At 36.4% G+C, this 25,747-nt stretch overlaps 1 protein-coding gene across 3 annotated transcripts in view; it reads right to left on the bottom strand.

Moving 5' to 3' along the window:
- The window catches only part of AUTS2 (activator of transcription and developmental regulator AUTS2), a 1,156,454-nt gene that overhangs the window by 597,341 nt on the left and 533,366 nt on the right, over positions 1 to 25,747 (bottom strand). For all 3 annotated transcript variants that reach the window (XM_063091349.1, XM_063091350.1, XM_063091351.1), the window contains exon 4: positions 15,071 to 15,106. In XM_063091349.1, coding sequence (XP_062947419.1) covers positions 15,071 to 15,106 — 36 coding nt within the window. The remainder of the gene's footprint in view (positions 1 to 15,070; positions 15,107 to 25,747) is intronic.

The raw sequence follows: 25,747 nt of genomic DNA, 5'->3' as shown, positions 1-25,747 counted from the left end.
GAAAAAAGAGAGAAGACACAGATTACTAACATAAGAAATGAAAAAGTAGAAATCACTACAGATCCCAAGGAAGTGTATTAAAACATAATAAAGGAATATTATAAACAACTCTGTGTCCACAGATTTGATAACCTAGATAAAAAGGACCAATTTCTTGAAAGAAACAATCTGCCAAAACTCACACAAGAAGAAACAGATGATTTGAATAGGCCTGTATCTATTAACCAAATTGAATCCATAATTAACAATCTTCCAAAACAGAAATCACCAGGCCCAGATGGATCCACTGATGGATTTTACCAAACATTTAAGGAACAAATTATGCCAATTCTCTACAAATTCTTTCAGAAGGTAGAAGCAGAGGGAATACTTTCTAACTCTTTATGCAGACCAGTATTACCCAAATACCAAAACCAGACAAAGACATTACAAGAAAAGAAAACTACAGACCAGTATTTCTTATGATCATAGATCCAAGAATCCTCAATAAAATATAAGCAAATGGAATCCAGAATGTATAAAAAGAATTACACATCATAACCAAGTAGAATTTATGCCATGTGTGTAATGCTGGTTTAACATCTGAATATCAATTAATATAATCCATTATATCACAGGATAAAAAATAAAAACTACATGATCATATCAATAGATGCAGAAAAAGCATCTGACAAAATGCAATATCCATTCATGATAAAAACTCTTAGCAAACTAGGAATAGAGGCAACTTCCTCAATTAGATAAAGAATATCTACAAAAAACCTACAACTAACATTGGATTTAATGATGAGAATCTCAGAGCTTTCCCACTAAGAATCAAGGATAAGGCAAAAATGCTTTTTCTTCCAATGCAACAAGACAAGAAAGGGAAATAAAAGGTATACAGATTGGGAAGGAGGAAATAAAACTGTTTTTGTTTGCATTTGACGTGATTGTCTATTAAGAAAATCCAAAAGAATCAACAAAAAAACTGTTGGAACTAGTAAATGATTAAAGACAGCAAGGTTGCAGGAAAAAAGGTTAATACACAAAAGTTAGTCACTTTCCTATATACCAACAATGAACAAGTAGATTTGAAAATTTTTAAAAAATTATCATTTACCTTAGTACCCTCCAAAAATGAAATGCTTTGGTTCAAGTCTAACGAAATATCTACAAGATCTATGCAACGTAAACTACAAAACTCTGATGAAGGAAATCCAAGAAGAACTGAATAAATTGAGAGATATTCCATGTTCATGGAGAAGAAGACTCAATGTTGTCAAGATATCAGTTCTTCCCAACTTGATCTATAGAATGTGCACAATCCCAGCAAGTTTTTGGTGGATACTGACAAACTGATGCTAAAATTTATATAAAGAGGCAAAAGATCCAGAATAGCTTACTCGATATTGAAGGACAACAAAGGTGGAGAACTGACACTACCCAACCTCACGACTTACTATAAAGCAACATAAATCAAGACATTGTGGTACTGGCAAAAGAATGGATAAATTAATCAATGGAAAACAATAGAAAGCTCAGAAATAGACTCATATAAATATACAGTCAGCCCTCCACATCCATGGGCTCCACATACACAGATTCAACCAACCACAGATTGAAAATACCTGGGGGGAAGAAACCAATAAAAATAACAATAGAAAAAATAATGCAAATGTACAAAAACAATATAGTTTAACAATATCTACATAGGATTTACGTTTTATTAGGTATTATAAGTCATCTACAGATGATTTAAATACAGGAGGATGTGTACAGGTTATATGCGAATATTATGCCATTTTACATGAGACTTGAGCATCCATTGATTTTGGTATCTGTGGGGTCTGGGGGGCACTTGAACCACTGTAGTCAACTAATCTTTGACAGTGAAGCAAAGGCAATATAAATATAAAACACAAAGCTATGAAAGTTGTAGAAGATAAAAAGAAAAAATCTAGGGGACCTTGGGTATGGCAATAACGTTTTAGAAACAAAGGCGCAATCCATGAAAGAAAGAATTGATAAGCTGGACTTCATTAAAAATAAATACTTCTGCTCTGTGAAAGACAATGTCAAGAGAATAAGAAGATATATCGACAAAATAAAATTTAAAAAAAAAAAATAAAATAAAATAAAAATAAACACCAAAAAAAAAAAAAAAAAAAAAAAAAAAAAAAAAGAAGATAAGCCACAGACTGGGAGAAAATATTTTGGAAAGACACATCTGATAAAAGACTATTATCTTAAATATACAAAGAACTCTTAAAACTCAACAACTGATTTAAAAACGGCAAAGACCTGAATAGACACCTCACCAAAGAAGATATACAGATGATAAGTAAATATATAAAAGATGTTCAACATAATGTCCTTAAGAAATCACAAATGAAAACAATTAGATACCACCTCTTAGAATGGCCAAAACCCAAAATATTGACAACACCATATGCTAGCAAGGTTGTGAAAAAACAGGAACTCTGATTCACTGTTGAAGGGAATGAAAAATAAGACAGCCACCTTGGAAGACAGTTTGGCACTTTCTTACAAACTAAGTATACTCTAACCATACAATACAGTAATCACACTCCTTGGTATTTACCCAAATGAACTGAAAATTTATGTCCACACAAAAACTTACACATGCATATTTCCAGCAGGTATTCATAATTGCTGATACTTGGAAGCAACCAAGATGTACTTCAGTAGATGACTGTATATAAGTAAACTGTGGTATACCCAGAAAATGGAATATTATTCAGCACTAAGAAGAAATGAGCTATCAAGCCATAAAATCATGTAGGAAACTTAAATGCATATTTACTAAGTGAAAGAAGCCAGTAGGACAACATTCCATATTGTATGATCACAACTATATGACATTCTGGAAAAGGCAAAACTATGGCAAAAGTAAAAAGATTTAGTGGTCGCCAGAGGTTAAGGGAGGGATAGATAGGCAAAGCAAAGAGGATTTTTAGAGCAGTGAAACTATTCTGTAGGATAGTACAGTGGTGAATATATGTCATTGCACATTTGTCAAAGCCATGCAAATGATGGACTTTGGGTGATAATGATGTGTCAAAGTAGGTTCAACGATTGTAACAAATGTACCACTGCAGTATTGGAAGTCATTAGTAGGGGATATTGTGCATGTGTGGGAACAGGCAGTATATGAGAACTCTGTCTCTTCTGATTTTTACTGTGAACCTAAGACTATTCTAAAAAATAAAGTTTATTAATTACCAAAAAAAAAAAAAAAAACCTTCCCAGGCATTCTCACAAGCAAAGAGGTTTGGGAAACTTGGGGCCTAGCCTAGTCCACTCATTTGTACTGGTCAGGCTTTATTTGGATTGGCCTATACATATCATGAGGCATGACTATTAAAAAAAACACTTACAAAACCTTTTGTTTAAGAGAGGGACTAAGGTTCCATGCTTGGCTGAAAGGGTAAGAAACAGAAAATAAGAATCCTCTTGCTCTATGTCTAGTTGGTGAGGTAAAGCAAATAAAGACAGACCTTACTGTTTATCACATGTTCCTGAAAAGGTGGGGAAAAGCAGTTCTTATTTTCCCGTTGCTCAATGTGAAAAAAGTATTTGATCTCTTGGTAGGCTAGCTTTATGTTATCAGGTTCAATTCTGTACTTGAACTGTTTGTAGCTGTATGACTTTAAGAAAGCTACTTAACTTCTCTGTACCTCAGTCTTTTTATCCATAAAATGAAAATAATAGTTCAAACTTCATAAGGGCACTATGTGAACTAAATAATATATGTAAATAGCTTAGACTGGTGTCCGGCACATGGTCAGCACTCAATAAGCACTTAGTACTAATTATGTCTTGGACTTAATTCAAGTATGTAATAAATAATATGTCATAAATACATATACGGGAGTGAAAATCATTATAAAGATCCATGCTAATTAAAGTCAGTAGAATTATGGTCAATGAAGCTCAGAATGGTAACAAAAAAAAAATCATACCCAGTATAAAATAATACAATGTACATATCACAGCAAGAAAAGAAGGCAGATTTTTTTTTCCTGTAATAGCACTAAAATCTTATACTCAGAACACTGAAAGAGGTCAGAAAACGTCAGCAGTTAACCATTGAGGCCTAGCTTAGGTTATAAGACATGAGAATAGGGACACCCAACTCAAACCTCTTCCCCACCTAAGAAAGACTAAGAGATCCTTTCAGTCGTACGTTCCTAAAGAAGTCCAAACTTTTATAAGATTTATGTAAATAGCCGGCTTTGCACTGGTTTTATCCTTGTTTGCTAACATTCTGAGTTAAAGAACTTAAGAGATTTCAGACTGAAGCAATTCAGTAAAACAGTGCTCAGGCTAGGAATAATTGGCCCCTTGACTTGTACAAATGGTCCCTGAACACGCAGTCCCTTAATTCATGGGACAACAGTATTAACAGCACATCCACAGATGTGCCAACATTGAAAGGTCCCTTTAGAGAGAATCTTGATCCAATGAACAGAGATGAATATGACAAAAACTTCATTAATTTCACGGCCCTACCAATTCAGGATTTGCTATCATTTTGAAAATGAACTTATCCTTTCCATACTCAAAATTTACATATATGCCATAACTCAAGAATTCCATATTAAGGACACTACTGCATGTTACACAGACCTTACTATATATAGTAGTAATTTTTTCTCTTCTAATTAAAGCCTATCTGTTAAGACATGAATGCTATATCAAATTGCACCTCTTTTACAGTGTGTCCTTTCATCTATTGTAGACAATACTGCTTGTTCACATATATGAGTATTAGAATAATTTAAACAGGTTTACCATGAATACATCCACATCACAACTAAACCTAGGTAAGTATATTTTAATGTCACTTTGCCATTCTGTAGCAGAACAATGGTTTCCACACTTCACAGAGAATGTCCAGCTAATCTTTTTAAAACTATGGGACAGGATAACTGTAAAGAAAAAAGGCACAGTATGTTACATATGCCTACAGATTGTCTCTAAGCTCTTTCCAAATGCATCTACGGATAAACAAAACAGAAAGTCTGATTTCTGTTGAGGCTCCAGTCAAAAATCGGCAAATAAATACATAGAACTTGTAATTGCCAGCCAGCATATATCAAATCCCATAAAGATGAGGCATTACAAAGACATCAATGAGTAAAATCTAGCAGCACTGAAATTTTACTGTGAAGAAGGCACACTTACAGCACTGAGTGATTTTCACCAGTATGGAACTAAGAGGGACAACAACATATTAGATGACACAGTCTAAATAGGTTGAAATAATAGTCCAACTGCACTAAATGTACAATGATAAACTTCAACAAAGATCATTTTTTTAAAAAAGGTCCTACACTTAAAACGAAAAGTCCAATTGAATTTTTAGAGAAAAAAATTTAACAATATCACATATGAAAAAGACTTAGAGCTGTTTGTTAACAGTCACTGTCTTCAAGAGAAGAAAACAGTGTGGCATACCTGACAGGAAAATTGACGTGATTTTCAACTATGGCAACAGAAGGACAGATGAGAGAGGTCTTAATTGTCAGCTTACCCTAACAATACTTAACTTTCTGAGTTATGCTTCAGATTAGCAGTTGGACAGGTGACTTTTGAAGTCCTTTGTGACCCAGAGGTTCTATAACTCTAAGCATATGTAATACCAAAATAATTGGCCTATTTCAATTACCAAATTAGTAAGGCTGGCAATTCAGCAACATATAGAAATGAATATAACTTGTGACTAAATTATGCCTCCAAACAAATGCAGCTTAAGGCTTAATTTGGTCATGATGCCTAGCTATTTAATATTTTATTAAAAGAACTTACTGAATTCACTAACTTTCTTTACTTCCCAGAACGTTCTAGTATTAATGCTCCTCCCCCCGCCCACATAAACTAGGTTTTCATATCACAGAGCTAGTTCTGCTGCCAAGTTATTAAGAATGTATTTTTTAAAATTCTAAGGGAATCAAATTTCTTGTCTCCTTTTGATTTAGGGTTAAGATGCTAACTTCCCATGACTTTCTCTGAACAATATACAACCCTACCTTCTCCTGGCAAATTCAGGCCTATTTCCCATAAACGTAGGAAAAAGTAGGTTACTGATAGAATTCTCTCACAAAAGGTGAATGTACTTTGTAGGGACTCAAAATGCAAAAAGAAGAACTATTGGGAGTAATAAGAGAAATATGGAACATTATGGGTTTGGGTGAGCTCTTGGTGGGTTCCTGTAATGCTACCTACATGATCCAGATTCTCTCCAATTTCCTTCTGAGTAAGTCTGCTGTACATCTAAGTAGTCATTTATTGCTCTGGCCAAGATTTATTGAGATGTGATGCATATATGAAATATTAACAGTACACTAGGAATCACATCTGTTATGCCTTGATGCATTTTTAATGGCTCCTTAAAATCAGAGGCTACTACACACAACAGCAGTTAGACAGGAAACACTGCAATTATCTGGCTTCACCCCTTCATTCCAAATCTGCTACTACAGTATAGTTTATAAGCTCTAATAGACAGTCATCACCTTTGGCAATGCTTCTACTTGAAAACAGCCACAATCCCTGCATCTGGATTTATTAACAGGAAGTCAGCAATGGAGACTGATATGTTTTTTGTTTGTACATTTGTTTTTTTATCCTGCAAACTAGGCACCAAAGACTTCAGAGCAGAAATTTAGTATAAGGAAGGTCCCTCTAACATGACTGTTAGCGAAGCTAATTACTAAAGGAAAATCGGAGATCATTCATTAGCCTACTGCAAATTAAGATTTGTTAACATTGATAGATATATAATGCCATTCCTTGGGCAACTGTGCTGGTCTTTTCAAGTATGTGTGTACAGGACCTGACAGTTTATTAGTTGTGCTATATCTAAATAGCTTGTCACCAGGGCGCTTTTGTTAACATGACACTGTATTTTAAATGCATAAACATTTTTGCATGAGTGAAATGCATTTTAAATGTTTGACTTCTGAAGTCAAGTACTGGGAGATAAGTGAAGTGTCTCAAACTATGTAAGCCTCCAATAACTCTTGTTTACTGCTAGGGCAGACTATAGGAAAATGTGACACTTGGAGTTAAAATAGCACTTTTCCTCTTTAACAAGCCCCAGTTGTGTTTTTTAACCTCTTTTCAAATTGTACTCTTGGTGCTTCACCAAGCTATGTTTCATATGCAATGGATTGGGAGGCATCTAATTTACAACTTCAGGAAAAATATTTTTTTTAAGTAGTTAAGCAAAGGAATGAGTCCTTTGATCTCAAATATTTTGATTGATACTTAATAAAACTGCAGGTGAGTTAAATCTATCAAAATAAAGGCTGTGTGGGTAGTCAGAGTAAACCTCAGTGTTTGATATTGCTTGTGGTTCATTTTATATAGCTAATATCAACTAATGCGACATTTCTGTAATTTGGAAATCTCTAACAAGGATAAGAAAATCTTCCTGAAAGCCATTGTCAGAAGAAAACATGAAAATATAAATAAAATGATTTTTAGAATTCCATGGCACTGACCTATCCATTTCCTCTGGGATTGTTAATGCACTTTGCTAAAGCCTTTACTGTATCATCTCTACGGCATAGGATATACCAGCTATGGAGGAGGATAAGCCAACTGCTTCAATATCTCTATGTACTATTGCCAACTGCAGGACACAAATGTAAAACATTATGCACTATTAATAATTATATTATTAATAATGAATAAATATATTAATTTCAAAGAAAGGCCAACATGGCCACTCAGTTGAAATCTGGAGTTCTTTCAATGCTGACACTGAAGAGCAGCGTTCACTCAGCAGTATGGGGACTATGCTCTTGCATTCCTGTGGCTCAAAGGACAGCAAAGAAAGGCAGCAAGGCCAACAGAAAGCAATGATCCCATGTGGCAGACATTTAGGTAGCTAGAATCATGGCTTTTAAAATAGAACTGAAAGCTCTTTACCAATTCTACTATTCAGTGGCCTGTCAAAGCTTTTTCTCCAAAATGATTTCTCTTCTTCAAATCTGAGGGGCAAGAGAGGGGAGCTAGGAGGACAAGGAGACAGGGCTGAGGGCTCTTTCCCCACATCCACCAGGAGGACCCAAGTTTTCTTCTCATCTCCTTAACTGGAGTTTGTAAAAGTAACAACAAAGATTCCCATAGAAAGAAAATGTTTAAAACTACTTAGCCTATTCCCTCACATAATGTTGAGAAAATGAACAAGTTAAGACTATTGGTTGCAACTAGAAACACCAACTGATCCTTTCTCCTCTGACTATCCTATTCACCAAATTTCCCAATTCCCTTGCACTGAATGAGAAAGTTGAAGCTAAATATGGTACAGAATAGAAGACAATTTCTACAGAGCTGGCTAGAAAAGTCAGCCCATCATAGAGATTCTACAAATGATTAAAATGTCTGCTCCCCAGAATTTAACTTGTTTTGTTCACTTTATCAGGATGTCTGCTCCTTGCTCACTGATCCTACTCCAAAATTAGAATGTTAATGACAGATTGAAAACATGACAACAAGAGCAAGAATTGGAAATGGAAAATACAATTATATTTTCAGTCTAAAGCCCTTGAAATTAGAGAATTTATCTGCATCTATGTGGAGGAGACTGTCAGAAAGCAGATACTTAACCCAGGTATAAATCAACCCTCCAGGGTAACTAAGATTAATTCTGTAGTTCCTAATCTTAACAAAACAGCTACTTAAGTATAGATTCTGGCTTTGTTACTAGGAGGCAAATAAAGGCAACTTTTTCTACCATTGAGAAGAGCAACTAATTTCATCTACCCAAATGTTTCTGCATAGTACTCAGGTGGTTTCAAGGGCATCAGTAATGTCCTAGATTTTACATTACACTTAAATACGCCCTTAAATTTCTAAGAACCTACTCTAGCTTCCAAACTCATTATGTTCCTACAATTGGATCTCTTCTTCCTGGGATTCAAATTCCAAGTAAAAGCACTGTAGTCATTGATTTTTGGCGGGGGGGGGGGGGGGGGGGGGAATGACTGGCCAGTATAGGGACCTTGACCTTGATATTACCAACACTACACTCTACTCTCTAACCAAGTGAGATAACTGGCCAGCCCCTGTAGTCATTGATCTTTGATGTGACATCTTTCTCCTTTTTAACAGGTCACTAAGTCAAGTTCAAGTCTACACATAAACCATCTCCTTCCCAGTTACCCAATTCCCTCATTGGCTTTATCCCACTTTCCCTGTAGTCAGCGAACATTCCTAACCAACCTAAGTCCTGCCTTTTTCACAAAACATAATATAGTCAATCTAATTCCACACTGTTATGCTATTTCTCTATGCTCATCTTCGTTGCTAACTCTGTCTCAAACTTTGTGCTGCCCTTTCTTTACCTGTTTAGTATCTAAATATCCAAATTCTGTATAATTTAAACCTCCTACAACCAATTGTCCCTAATATCTACTTCCAAGTGCTCTACTTACACTTCTCATAGGAATGATCAATTTGCCCTGTATCGGGCCGAGCCCGTGGCGCACTTGGTAGAGTGCTGCGCTGGCAGCGCGGCGACGCTCCCGCCGCGGGTTCGGATCCTATATAGGACTGACCAGTGCACTCACTGGCTGAGTGCCGGTCACGAAAAAACGACAAAAACAAACAAACAAACAAACAAAAAAAAATTTGCCCTGTATCAAATTCAACTATGAATCCCTGACTTGAGAGTCAAGCTTACATGTTATTTAACGTAAGAACTTAGATGTTTAAATCATACTTGTGAGTTAAAATGAATTGAACAGAGTTCCATCTAGTGAGCTGTTCCAACTTAATCTTTATCAATGAGTCCAAATGCCCTAATAATTAAATAGATATCTCTGACAGTATTCTAAATGGAATTTAGATTTAAAAAATAGTTTCACTATAAGAGATACTTGTCCATAAATAAATAACAGATTCATTTACCAGAATTAATTACTAATAAATACAAATGTTAGGAGTCTTAGAATCTTATTTAAGAGGAAGTATTAAAAATATTCAGTGTTATTTATCTTAAATATAAGTGTATTTAATAAGTGAAGAATTAATACTTGAATTACAAAATCCTCTCCCAGCATCACCAGCAAGTACTAGCAGGTAGAAAGAAAGAAGACTATCTCTTCTATTTGGATGGGGCTGCCATCATGACCAGCTTGATGTACCTGCACTTCTTAAATGAAACCCATAGAAATATTATAAGTAATGTTAGGTTCTCTGGTGAGCTTGCACCCTCTTATTTAATACAATGTGTGAGAAATATTTAAAAACATCACAAAATTAAATCTAACTGAATTCCTTAATGAGGGGCCACAGCTTTTCACATCTATAACCCATCATCAAGAACAGTGCCTGGCAGAGAATATGCTTACTTATTATTATTAAGAGGCAAAACGTCAGAAGTGTCTGTTAAAAGACTAAGCTTTTCTTTAAAAACAATTGTGTTAAAGATTTTTTTTTAAGCCCACTCTTTTAAAAAACTCATTCCTCTCTTAACTGACAACAGAATCCACTCTGAGATTTAAAAAGAAGCAACTTAGTTACAGAAAATACCACAAATCAGTTTTTGGAGTTATACAAATTATAGCAAAGCAAAATAGGAGATATTTCAAGGGCCTAGAGTCAAAAATGTGGGAAGGGGCAAATAATCTTCCCTTTATAACCTTTATAACTCTAAAGGGAAAGCAACAAGTTAACAACTTGCACCTACCATCTGTTACCAGCACTATCAACACAACTTAAGTAATTCAACTGCACAGAAAAACAGGCATTACATAAATTCCATTTTAAGATGTGTACCATTACACAATTTCCCTTTATAATATCATGTGGTACTTTTATTCATTAGGTAGAAGTGAGTTGGTTTCTTTGATAACTTTAAAGCTTTAAAAGTAATGTCAATTACTTTCCTTGATAACTTAAAAACTTTAAAGGAATGTCAATTACTAGATGTGATCCAATTGGGGAGAATGAAAATTATTAGGTGAGAACATTTAAGAGAAATTACTGGAGTTTACAAAAGCAGGATCCAAGCTACTTGAGGCTATCTTCCTAAGACACTTTGATTCAAACCTGAAAGAAGGCTAAAAATTATCCAGAGAAGAAGTCTGGACATGTCACCTAAATAACACAAGGCTTTCTCTCCCTTACACCGGGCTCAAGCTCATCCTGGCTAGGATGTCACCCCAATGGTAACAGCCAGCTACTGACATATGGAGTCAAGTGCTTGTAAAATATGAGCCAAGATCTTTCCTCTGATGACACCAGACCACTGACCACCATGACATGTCTTCACTGGTCTTTTCACTCTACTGTTTCCAGTTACTTCATTCAGGTATGCTTGGGCATCCACTTTTCTTTTTGCTGTCAGACAGCAGTAAACATGTGCTACAACTTCATAAAACTTGAAATACTGAACTGGTCTTTCTTAACCATCCAGTCTAATCCTAAGAGCTGGTAAGCAGTATTTAAAAGCCTGAAGTGCTTTAAATGTCTCTTACAGAGAAATAAGAAACTTTAACATAGAAATAAAAGCGGACAACCATAATATGTGGACATCCTATAGACTAGCTCATTCCATCACCATGATCATAGGGTAGCATAAAGGATAGATACCTTTTTTGTTTAGTTTCACATACAGAGTGAATTGATATATAACTGACCAACACAAAATCCTAGGCTCCTGAGAAAACTACAAGAATCATGTTATGAGAATTAAAGACTCCTATCCTAATGGTAAAAATTACCTATAGGATAAATGGTTATCATTAATTTTTGGTGGTAATCCTCTATCACCACAACATTGCACAGCCACTTAATGAGACCAAGTTTATTTCATCACATGCTATAGTGTGAATAACAGAAGACAGTATTTATTACTTGCTATTATCGAGCTGTTCTGTCTGCATTAAATATATTATCTCATTTAATATTCACCTCTACTAGTACGTACTGATAAGTAAACAGACTCAGAGATATCAAATAACTTGTTCAAGGTCACACAACTAGTCTTACAGATTATTATGCCTCTAAGTTCTTAATTATAAACTATGCTTAATGAAACTTCAAATACATGTTTAAGAAGACAATATATTCTAAGCCATTTAAATTTTTTAAAAAATGTGTTCACTGAATTGGCATTTTTTTTAAAAAAAGAAAATCCCACACACATTCCAGCAAGTTTTACTACTCTTGCCAAAAAAAAGCAATTCAGTTCCAACTAGTCTATACTCTCATTTATATTCAGAATATAAGCTGGGCATGCGTATGTAATGAATATATCTGTGTGTGTGTGTGTGTGTGTGTGTGTGTGTGTGTGTGTGTCTCTCTCTCTCTCTCTGTGTGTGTATAACACCCACATTATTCAAAAGCTCCCAAAAATGTGAAAGTTTGTTCCAATTCTTGTCTATTTTGTCTACTTTAAGAATTCTTTGCAATATGCTTATGTAAATACTGATTTTAGCTGCTGTTCACATTTCTCAAATCTTCTGCTTTTAAATGGATTGGAAAAGTGACAGACCTAAGTAGACATCTTTGGAACACAAAACCAAGGAGATACAAACAAATACACCCAGATCAAAAACAACAGCTTCTCCTTTAAAACCTTTAATTTATTGCTACTGATACATTAAAAGAACCGAAAGTAGAATATACTGGCTTTGGCTAAAAGAGTGAGAGGGAGAGGAAAAGAGAGTCTGTGTGTGTTTCTGTATGTGTGTGTGTACATGCACATGCATGTGCTCAGGTGAGTGTCTATTTTATTAGCACATACAATGAACAACATTTTCCTTTATTTCACTGAACGCTTTATAGGATCATAAAATAGAAATGAAGGAAAATTCTGAAGTTAGAGTGATGCTGGGGCATGGGAGAGTGTTTAATAAGACAGTTCCAGATTGTTAAACCAAATAGATAATTGCCTTCAGGTTCGTACACCAGAATTCACAATATGGTTGAATTGCATTAATAGCTCATTGACTCTTCAGGTGATCTGCCTCTGTCCACATTCCAAAGAGATACTGAAGATTATGGACAGAGTTGAAAAACCACCATTCAACTTACCTGATGCTGAGCCTTCTTTACAGACAAAAGTAAAGAGCTATTATGAAATCACAGATCACAAAGCACAGTGCGAAGAATATGTTGGCAAAGAGCTAATATAAGTTGTGAACATATCATTTCCACCTAAAAGTGTAAAACTCATCAATGTTGTTAGTACCTGAAATTAAGTTTTACATTTGATACTGTTGGAATTAAAGTTGAAACAGAAGATACTTTTGAGGAGGACCTAGCAACAATATCAATGGATTTGTACTTTGATAACGTAACAATCACATTATCGGAAACACATTCTAATTAGGGCATTTTTGTCATAGTTGAGAGCTGCACATACATCTGGTATATATCTTCTCCATGGAAGCTAATAATACAATAGATTTTATATAAACAAAGTAAGTCTACAAGCAATTTTACCAAAATAAGGAAGAACTTTTACATATGTTCAATCTTGTGTAAGTGTAAATATCCTCTTAGATTCATAATTAAAGACTCTTTAACTCATAAGAACGTATTATTAGAAAATAAAAAGAACATAAAAATAAACATTCCTTGAACTAGAGAGAAAAATAAGTGACAAAAAGCATAACAAAAACCTCAGTGTTTTTAGAGATGAATTTCTTCTTTTAGGGCACCACTCTAACGATAAAAAATACTAGAATGCTCAGTCAAGAAGTGATCAAGGACTAAGGTAATGGCTTTGGCCTTGTTTCTGCTAAAGAAAGCAAAGTGGTAGAATCTAGCTTTTGCATGGAGAATAGACATCGATAGTCTCCAGATTTTACTTCCAGCATCTCAACCCACATCCAGCCTGGTGTGAAGAGATGGCAGATGGGACTACGTCTGTTATTGCAACTGCTGAAGCAGGATACTGAATGTAACCTGCTTGCTTCTGTAAGAATGAATATTCAGCCACAATAAGTAGGAGCAAGGATAAGTGTGCTAACTGTATTAAGCAGGTACCAAATCATCTTTATCCTTTTTCTCCTCGTATTATAGGTTAAGACTCCCAAAAAATCAACATCTAGAAAATGCTACTACTACCAAGCTTGTAAATGTGTGAGAGAAATGTGTGGGCAGTAGTAAACCAGAGTTATAGCGTCATATTACAGGGAAAAAAATTAAAAGCAACTAAAATAAATCATTAATTATTTTCCACTTTATCTTATTTTCATGATTTCATGATTTTTTCAGAAAATGCTAAGCAGGCATTACAGTATCAGTGTTCATCTTTCAGAATACAAATCTGGTTCCTTTAAAACCACAATAAATTTCCACATTGGCATGTCATCCTGTTGTATAAACAATGCTTATTTGGAAATATTTTCCTTTTATACCTTGAAAAAGATTCTTGAATCCAAAATGGTAATTTTGCTATAAATAAGAGTAATGAAGTAACTTCTCTGCCTGTGAATGAAAAATATTGTGATAGAGAATAAGGTCCCAAAATAAAATAATACACTTATATTTGCTAAAATGAGGAATTTAGGGATTGCTAAAAGAAAACCTAAAAGCCACCTACCTGGACAGTGAGGGAAAACATCCATTAAAATACCACTTCTCATACAAAACAAAAAGGTAATTCATTGTATACGTGCATGGGTATATGTAGGATACGTACAGAAGCTCTTTCAAGAAATCTTGAAAGTGAATAAATACCTCAATGCATAATCTGAATTCCATCTACCACACGACACTTCTCACTAAAAAAACAATTATGGAGAAGAGGTGGCATAAGCCAATCAGGTTTCCCTTTATCTCCTTATACTTCCAGATTAGGAGCAAATGTCCCAGGTGATGGGAACCAGGCATACATCTGACTGACTTATGATCCCTGGGGCCCAGCAGGTTATGTCTTTTAAAAATAAAACAATTCTTAATAAAAGGGTGGAAAATCAGTCTACTCTTTAGGTCTGAGAGGAGATTTCTTAGATTTTTTTTCACATCCCAGTGAGCATTCATTATAGAAGTAAATCAATGCCAACACAAGGCATGTATGTGGAAGTTGAGATACACTTACGAAGTAGCCTGTTCCCAAGCTGGAAGGAGCTGAACTCTGCAATAAAGCATAAAGACAAAGTGGAAAATCAGTGATGGTTTTTAACACGTTCCAATCCACATAGCTCATTACCAGCCCTTTGCAGGCTTTCATCACTACATCCCATCACCAGAGTATGCTGCCCCTTGTCATCTGCTACTGATACAAACACCATGTTGCTTAATTTTCCCCTTTACATCTCTCAACAACTCAGAGATGCTAACGTGCTATTTACTGAATTCCAAGCTTCTGCGGTGGACATAATTGCCAATTTATTTGACAGGCAGCTGGGTAATGAATTAATGATGGCATTTCGCCTTGCACTGAGACTAAACAGACACACATCAGCCTGCCTCCCTGACTTGCTGACATTCAATGCCCTGGTCTCAAGCTACTCAGTTTTGTGGCCGCAAAGGGGCAGGCAAGAGGAAAAAGCCCAGACTGACTTGAAAATAAAAAGCCCAGTGGGTTTAGATGACTTTTCCAGTGTATGACCTACTTGCCAGTTTATTCCCTACAGGGACCAGTTAGTACACACACAGTGCTTTTCAAAAATGAGACATTTTGTAAACGTAATTAGTAGACTAAAATGCAAAGAATGTGTGGGCACAGGGAAGCAGTGAAAAGCACCATTTTTCTGAAGGTTTTAGTCACAAGAATCGTCAACATAGGCTGCCATAGTTCTGACTCACATGGAACATAAAAACAGTCATTCTGAAAGGAACACAAGGCATCACTTATTTGGTGAAAGAAGCCAAAAAGAGAACATTTTGTTTGTGTTTTAAACTTGTCTGAGATTCTTTTTTTTATGTATGTTTCTTTTTCCCCCTAAAACCTCGCTTATAAATTCTTTAACTTTCAGCATCCGCTGTGAGATTAAGAGAGGCCCCAAACTGGCTTGGAATGAAAATAAAGCTAATGCTGAGTCAGTTTTCAGGGTTCACCTATGCATCCTTGCTCCAGTCAGGCCTTTTCCCTGAGAAGCTTAGGCAGGACGTTACTCCTTCCCCAGAGTGGCCTGACTTCTACCCTCCCTCATACAATAGTTACTCAATTCACTAGCTCTTCCAGCTACACGTCCTGCTCCTACTCTGCAAACTACAGGTAGCAGGGGCCATCTGGCTTATTCATCATTGCTTCCTCAGAGTTTAGTGCAATGCCTTGCACACGGGATGCATTTAATAAGTAATTGTTGAATTAATGTATAAATAAATGAATAGATTATACAGCAGAAAAAAGGCTCAGAAGAATCTGACATCTTCAAAAACATTGTATATTTGATTCTTCTTGATTTAAAACTGTTTGAGAAGGATAGATGGTGGCTGTAACTACATCTACATCAAATGAGGAAAGTATGCTGCAGGACATTCTTAAATGCAGTACCCAAAGTGTCTTTGTTCCAGTGTTTCAGACAAGCTCAGGGAATAAACCACCACAGATGTATGATCTTCCATATTGGACTCAGTTTTTAAGAATCCTGCTGCATTTTTGATCGCATAAATGGTATGGAGAAAGATCCACAGCAGTCATGGAGACAACTTCTCATACCAGTGATTAACCATGTGACACCATCACCTGTTTTTGGCACCCACAGCCCTTCATGGAGCAGGAGAAGTGAAAAGCCAAGTTAGGTCTCCACTAGCCTGGAGTCATGTCCCTGGGAAATAAACTCATTTTAGGATGAACTGCTCAGAGAGACCATGGGATTTGTTTATTTCATTTTCTCCCCCTTCCTGCAAATGTATTTTATCCCAGAAGAAGTGCCCCTCCAAACCCACCTCCCCCGCATATACATATCATCTTACTGTATACCAAAGAAAATTATATCCTTCAGGTCTCGGAAAGCTCTGTTATGCTCATTTTGCATATATATTGTACATTACTCAGGGAGCTGGGTGTAGAAGAGGGCTTTGTTGTGCATATTTGTTCTGACTATTGTTTATGCAGGTCTGACTGAATGAGGGAACAGTGGGTATCATTTCAATTTCTGATGTCAACATCAAATTACTTATTTAATTTCATGCCTGGCGAAGCATTGTATAGCTACACGCAGAATCATTTCACTTCATTTGTTATGCTGTGTTTTTGTGGCGATTGACTTGCCTTCCAACTGACAGCTTTAATTATGACATGAATTTGATTGCACTGCCGAGGAATTAACATAATGCAACAAAGCATTTAAGCACCCTGCCTTATTGTCCCCCTCCCACACGCACACAGGCACACACAAACACACACAGACACACGAAGGAACACAGACACTAGATCCTGATGTACATTAAAAGACCACTGGAATTTGTTTCAGCATTTGCTAGAAAACATACAGAATCTTAGAATCAGAAGCTATCCACATTTGCTAAATTACTATACTCACCTTTTTTTTTTTTTCAAAGGGGAAAAGATTTGTGGCATTAAGTTGTGGCTTCTGGACCTGGCAGAAAACTTTGCAGAAAGACCCACTTCTTAATCTACTTTGCCAAATGTCCATGGCAATGACATTTCCTCCCCTCCCACTCCTTCTCTATCACATTTTTCTTGGCTATCTGACAGCTCTCTTCAATCATTGCTGAAGAATCTGAACAGAATCAGCATCTATGGGCATTACCCCTAGTCACTAACAGGACCCCCACCATCAAAGTATAACTAACAGAAGTTACCAGCAACAGGGAAGAAATTGGGGGTTGATTGATGCTCATAACAAGCACCATATATTCTGAGGTCTTGCTATCCAAAAAGCCCAGAAAAGTGTCTCAGTCATGTCTGCCTAACCTAAGTGTTTCTAAAGACAGCTGTAAATATTTAATAACTTTAATAATTCTCCAACTCAGAAATTACACGAACACCACAAATCACAGGCAACAAAGGATTATGCTACAAAAATGGAATAAATATTTAGAGACAGCTTTTTTATTGTTCAAAATGTGTTGTTATTCATTTACAGACATGTATTTAGGGATTGGTACTGATATTTCTTTTTTCTAGGAAAAGAGACAGACACCAAGAGGTAAAAGCCTAGGAAAGCAGACAGGTGGTGATGCCCTAACTTTCGAACAATTTGATGGAACCCTTGTTCAGTAATCAAGTTGATTTTAACTTTCTGTATTTCCCCAGACAATTTCTAATGAGGAAGAGAGGGCTTCCATTTTTCTTGGTTGGACAAACTCTGTCCAAACTATATAGCAAAAGTGGCCACAGAATTCAGATAAGGCTGTGAGTCAAACTGAGACTTGGAAAATTAAGAGATTTTTATTTTAAGGAAGAAACAAAAGTTTCCTTGGTTTCAAAAAACACTTGAAATAATACCATCCATCCATGTTTAGGCAAATATGTGGCAGAGTTGCCAATTCATTTACATTTTCATACAATAGGTAGAAACAAGAGCTATAATGAGGTTGAGAAAATAGGGTAGGAGAACAAGTTTAGCGGTATGAGGAAATGTCGGCCAGTTGGCTAACTGATACACAATTTTGGGGCTCATTATAAGCCATTTCCTGTTTAACATGGTCTTTTCACTCTGGCTTTTTGTTTTTGTTTCTTTTGCAGATATGACCACTGCTCCAGCAATCTCTGCAAATTACCTGCCTCGATCTCATTATGTTGTAAAGGAGGGCTTTCTTAGAAACATCCTCTGCCTCAATCTCCGTGCTAGCATGAGCTGCAGGAACAGTAATGGGATGCTCAGTTCAAAGACATCTTCCAGGAGGAGGACTGTTGCTGCTTACATTCAAGTTTGCAAATGGATATTCATTAAACACTCATTCTCTTCTTCCTCCCCACACCCCACATGCCTTTCTTTCCACCTCTGTCACTAACCTATCGTTGAAGCTACTCGTTAAACTCATGAAGTTAACATTTGTTTTAACAGCTTACCTAAAACAAGGGATTTCAAAATTGATTATCCATCTAATATAGATGTGCTTCATTCATTATAAATCCACACAGAGGCCATGCATACTATTACAGCTCCCTGAGTAAAGGAAAAATGTGTACTCCACACCTAGGTGAAGATGTGTGTTCTGACCCTAGGGCTAATTTAAACTGAATATTTAAAATTCTTTCAAATCACCAATTGTGTCTGCTATCCCTGCTTACCTACCTCCATGCTATGCTTTTCTCTCTTTGGAGTAAAATGGAGAAGGATCATGCTAGGAATCACATGGACAAGTAAGTTTCTTGCAAGGGTCACAAAACAAGCTCATTCACAGATTTTCCTGTAGTATTTTAAAAAGCAATCACAATGAAAAGAATGTGAAATCTTACACCGAAAAAATGTGCCTTGGAGATAAGATTACTAATAGTCAACAAAGAAACACAAAATATATTTGAATGAGGAAATGGGTTTGTAGTTACTGGAGAAATTGAAGTAAAAATGGAGCAAACTCTTGATAAAAGGATCAGGAGTGGAAATGCTAGGTTACTTCCAACATCAATTATTCAAGCCTCTGTTACACCCACTTAAAGTTGTCACAAGCTCTCTTCTACACTCAGGAGTCTTCTGGCTTCTTTCCCTGACTTCACTCCTGCTCCCATTTTCATCTTCAGTTCTTCCTAAAAAACTAAACATTTTAAAGTAAAAATGATAACATCAATCTTTTTAACATCTTCCAGTGGCTTCCTAAATAATAACCCATCGAGGGTTGAACAGTGTCCCCCCAATATGCACATATACCTGGAACCTCAGTATGTCACTGTGAGGTCAATTTTATGTATCAACTTGACAGGGCCATAGGGTGCACAGATATTTGGTCAAACATTATTCTGGGTGTTTCTGTGAGGGTGTTTTTAGACGAGCTTAACATTTATTTTTGTCGTTTTTTCGTGACCGGCACTCAGCCAGTGAGTGCACCGGTCAGTCCTATATAGGATCCGAACCCGCGGCGGGAGCGTCGCCGCGCTCCCAGTGCAGCACTCTACCAAGTGCGCCACGGGCTCGGCCCCGAGCTTAACATTTAAATGGACAGACTGAGCAAAGCAGATTGTCGTCCCTAATGTGGGTGGGCCTCATCCCATCAGTTAAAGGCCTGAATAGAACAGAGAGTTGGCCCTCACCTGGATGAGAGGAAATTCTTCCTCCCTGCCTTGAAAAATGAGACATCAGTTTTTTCCCTGCCTTCAGACTCGAAGGAAACATTAGCTCTTCCTGGGTCTTGAATCTGCCAGCCTTTGGATTAGTACTATCTCATGGGTCTCTGGTTTGCTGACTGTAGGTCTTGGGACTTATCAGCCTCCATACTTCTGTGAGCCAACTCCTTTTAACAAATCTCTTTCTATTGGTTCTGTTTTCGTCTGTTTCTCTGGAGAACCCTAATACAATGACCTCATTTGGATATAGTCTTTGCAGATGTACTTCAGGTGAAGTCATATAAGATTAGGGTGGGTCCTAAACCCAATGACTTAAAGATGAGAAGAGGACAAACAGATAAGAGTGGAAGGCCATAATACGACTGAGGCAAAGACTGGAATGATCCTGCTACAAGCCAAGGATGTATGGGAGTCACTAGAACTAGGAGGAAAAAGGAAGGATTCTTCCACAGAGCTTTCAGGGGGAGCATGGCCCTGTGGACAACTTGATGTTGGACTTCCAGCCTCCAGAATTGTGAGATAATAAATGTCTGTTGTTTTAAGCCATGCAGTTTGTGGTCATTTGTTACAGCAGCCCAGGAAGCTAATACAATACCTAGCTCCTTACCATAGGCTAGCCACTGGGATCTCTCACTACACTCTAGCCACGCCGGCCACTTTTCTTTTCCTCAAACATGCCAGGCTTGCTCCTGAGTCAGGGCCTCTCAGCTTGTGTTCCTGTTTCCCACATGTTGTTCCTATGAATCTTTACCTGGCTACCTCCTTTTCTTTGTTTAGGCCTGAGTTCAAATGCACCTATGCCTTATCCAGTCAGCCCAGTTAAAGTAGCAACACACACCCCTTTACCCCTCATGCTGTTTTGTTTACTTCACGAAATGTATTGTATCTCAAATAATTTTAGTTGTTTCTTCACAGGTCTGTTGTTTGTCTACTCCACTAAAATGGAAACTACAGGAAGACAGAAACTTTATCTCGTTCACTGCTCAACCTCAAGTGCCCAGAACTATACCCAACACAAAAAAGAATTTGAAAAATATTTCTGAACAACTGAAACACTACATATCCAGAATAACACATAAATATATAAAACAGAAGTGGAAAAAGACATAAACAAATTGTTAGGGAAAAGGAAAATCTTCCACAGACAAAAAAAACAGAGAGAGTGAGAAAGAGATAAAAAAGAGAAATAAAATATCAAGAGTCCTTTACAGGTACAGATTAGATTTCCTAATCTAATTCCAATGATGTGGGAGGCTCATTCATGGTTGTGGCTCATGTCTGCGTCTTCCTTAATAGCAGCTAGTAAAACCTGTGATGGAGTAAAATCTGAATAAGAGTTTGGAAGGAGAGAGGTAAGAAGGAAGGATAGGATAGATTCTGGCATAAAAGGATGAATAGTGGCATTGTGGGACACATAAATTAATAAAACACCAAAACCTGGGGAGATATGGAGTGGGAGAAGGGGTATCTCAAAAAGAAGCAGAAGAAATGTTTCAATCGTGATCAAACTGAATGGATTAAATAGCTACAGAAGTGTTTAGCACAAGATTTACTAGAATTCAGTCCTTTTTTTTTTTTTTTTTTTTTTTTACTATTTTCTGAAATGTTTCAATTCCTTGAAAGACTTGTACACTTAAAAGGTGGTAAATATTTTTCTATCTTCTCATAACTAAAATCTGACCCAAAGTTCTTACAGAGAGAAACTAGAAAGAGTTATGTTTACATACTTATTTGAATAAAGCATTAAAGGAGTTTACTTCTACAGCTGTTGGGAAGGGTTTCCTAGAGGACAGGACACTGAGGCTGGCAAAAGGAAAGAAAAAGAAATTAAAAACAAAGAAAAGGAAAGAAAATAATAAAGGTAGGAAGGTTTCAAAGTGCACATTATTTAAGAGAAAAAACCTCAGTGGTTCAGAGGCAATAAGCATAAGACAGAAAGATGGGGAAATAAAGAGGTAAGGGGCTGAGGAGTTAGCATCACAGCTCCTTGTGGAGGACTCTGCAGATCATCTGTGGAAGTGTGGACTTCATCCTCAAAGCATACTGAAAAATCTTAAACAGTGTAGGTTAAATATTAGCACTGACTCTTAGAAAAACAACACTGGAAGTACTGTAGAGCACACATCAAAGGAAATAGAGATGGCGCAGAAGAAATGAGAGCCTATGGGAATCATCTGTGTAAGAAATCGTGAGGACATCTGAGACAGCTGTAGTACCAAGGAGAAGATAAACATACTCAAAATCGGCCGACAGTGGCTAAGTAAACAGGATAACTAAGAGAAGGCTAAAAACGAGCTTGACTTTGAGTATACTGGCTCTGGGAAATAAGGAGGTGAGTGAGGTTTCAGACACAGGATAATGAGGATTTTATTTGGGAGAAAGAGTTGCGTTTACCATGACTAAGATAGATATGTCTAACCAAGCTGACAGTAACAAAGGAATTCAAATTAAAAAAGGGTAAAGAAGGCTCCTAAGAGAAGCTCTAATCTGATGCAAAAGAGGATAATTATTTTTGAGCATGGAGAATGTGCCAAGAACTGTGCTCATTCAAATGCACAATACCAAGTGATCTTTAAAAAGTAGGTGATTTTATCCCATTTTACAGATAAAGACACCAAGCTTAGAAAGATCAAGTTCTTTGCCTAAGGTCACACATAACAAACAGCAAAGCTGATATTAAAACATGGTCTGTTTGTAATGAATGTTCATGATAATTTCATAATTTGAGGTTTTGTTTGATTTACTTAGGTTCTTAAGTGTGTTTAGCCCCTAAGTTTTGACAACTTCCTCAATTACAAAATTTTGTGTAAGTCAGAAGCAATATTTTCCCCCTTGAATAAATCATCATGAATACTTATATATTCAGTTATTCCCCTTAACTTTTTCCTTAGTGACTAATCTAAACAAGTTACTAAGTCTCCTCAGTGTGGACAATTTGAAAGTCCCTGTGGCCAATTATTCCCTTCTGGCAACATGGTTTGGGAATACATAATTTAGAAAAGCCAAGAACATTTGGCTTTTTAAGCTTTACCCATGACTCAAATCCTCCAGCTACACTGGAATTATTTATTCTCATTCTCTTTGCCTGTCTAATTCAAAAAACAAAGCTGGAGTAACATAGTATTTTGATTAGCTACATTTAAGAGTAAGTCTCAACTGCCGAAGCTTCTAAAAGTATCACTAAAGTGGCTGGAAAACTAATGGGAGTTTTTATCTCAGCTGAAAAACCAGTAGTGGGCCTGATGGACTAATAGGGAATAAATATACTCTCCCACCTCAAGCAACTAAAAATCTGGACAAAACATAAAACTAGAATTTTTAGTAACTGGGCAATAGACAGTATAGGAAGATGATATTTGAGAGAAAGGAAACAAATGAGGTAACCCTTACAATTTTCCCAGCTTACTGTTTGGAGAGTTTTCATGCCAAGTGAGTGTGGGGTAAGGGTGACCCAGGCAGAACCCAGTAGCATCCCTGAGTTGAGAAGACAGAATTGAGAATCAATGGAGGCTAAGGCAGCTGGAATTTGCAGAGCAGAGGACAGACAGGAGACAGCATCACAGAGAATCATGAAAGCTGCAGAAGATTCCCCTGCAGTCTTCACCTGAGTACTCAAGCACATCTGTGGAGAAAAATACCCAAGGCAAGTGAACAACTGGAAAGGAGAAGAAAGAACAATCCCCAGAGCTCACACAGGGCAGGAAATAGTTTGTATTCCCACCAGTGAGAGCAGAAACACCTTAAGTACTCAGTACTGGGAAAAATTACCTTTAGACTAAAGGTTGTTCTAGTCCTGCCTAGGAAAGTGCAAAAGCAAACCTTAAAATAATAAAACTATTTCCAAGTAAAACAACTGCAACTCAGAAAAATAATATTTACGGAAATGACAAATATTCAGCACCCAAAAAGGAAAACTTCATGATGTCTGGCATCCAAGTAAAATTGTGAGGCATACAAAGAAGCAGGAGACTATAACACACACTAAGGAGAAAAAACTGCCAATAGAAACAGACCCAGAAATGACACAAGTGACATGATTAGTAGACAAGGATATTAAAAGTTATTATAACTATTTTTCATATGTTCGAGAAAGTAACTGAAAGCATAATAAGCATGATAAGAAGTGACATGAGGATATTTTTTTAAAACAAAAACTAGTAGGAGTCTTTCACTCAACCTCCTCACTCTCTGACAGTTATTAATTACTAATTCGCTTTCAAGCAAAAATGGGGGCATGTTTATTCTTTAAAACATTGTGTGTGTAGGTGTTGCCCTGGTATCAAAAAGAATCATTTTGAGGGTTGACTAGTCAAAGGCCTTTATCTCAGCAAATTTTAGATTGCCAGAGGGCCTGGGGTAAAATTTTAACCGCAGACCTGCACATGTGCAGAAAGAAAGTGACTGGAGGTCTTATAACATCTCATTAAATGCCCATTTTTTGTGTGTCATTTCTCTTTCATTTTCAATTATGTTGCAATAAATGAATTTTAATAATTAATAAACAACATGAACTAAAGGGTCTCATTGACTAGCTTGACATAAAACTGACAGGCTTGTTTCAAACCGTTTTGTTTTTTTTTTTTTTACCTTTTTTTATTGTGGTAAAATACATATATTTTATTATATGTATATTAATATATATTGATATTTTAACCACTTAAGTGTGCAATTCCGTGGCATTAATTACATTTACAAGGTTGTACAACTGTTATGACTATTTCCAAAATGGTTTTTATCACCCCAAAAAGAAACTCTGAAATTGCTAAGCAATAATTCCCCATCCCTCCCATTACCCAACCATCTCTGATAACTTCTACTCTACTTTCTGTCTTGATAAATTTGCCTATTCTGGATACCTCACATAAGTGAAAGAACACAACATTTGTCCTTTTGTGTCTGATTCTTTTGATAAGGATGATGTTTTTAAGGTTCATCCATGTTGTAGCTTGTGTCATAAAGGCAATTCTTTTTATGGCTGAGTATATTCCATTGTATGTATATATCACCTTTTATTTTTCCATTCATCTCTTGATGGACACATGGGTTGTTTCTACCTTCTGCCTACTGTAAATACTGCTGCAATGAACACTGACTTACACGCACTTGTTTGAGTTCCTATTTTTCATTCTTTTGGGTACACACCTAAAAGTGGAATTCCTGGGTCATATGATAATATTATGTTGAACTTTCTGAGAAACTGCCAAGCTGTTTTCTACATCGGTTACACCATTTTACATACATCTCTGCCAGCAATGCATGAATGTTCCAAATTCTCCAAATCCTTGCCAACACTTCTTTTCCTCTTTCACATTATCGCCATCCTAGTAGGTATAAACTGGTATCTTGTTATAGTTTTGATTTGTATTCCTCTAACAATTAATGATTTTGAACATCTTTTCATGTGTTTATTGGTTCTTTGTATCTCTTGTCAGAAATGTCTATTGAAGTCCTTTACTCATTTTTTAATAAGGTTGTTAGTTTTTTTGTTGTTGGCTTGTAGAAGTTCCTTACATATTCTGAATATTAAATTATTATAAATTATATGATTTGCAAATAATTTCTCCCATTCTGTAGGCT

The sequence above is a fragment of the Cynocephalus volans genome, chromosome 3 (genome assembly GCF_027409185.1).
Source record: "Cynocephalus volans isolate mCynVol1 chromosome 3, mCynVol1.pri, whole genome shotgun sequence".
NCBI lineage: Eukaryota > Metazoa > Chordata > Mammalia > Dermoptera > Cynocephalidae > Cynocephalus > Cynocephalus volans.
This window is presented reverse-complemented; position numbering and strand designations above follow the sequence as displayed.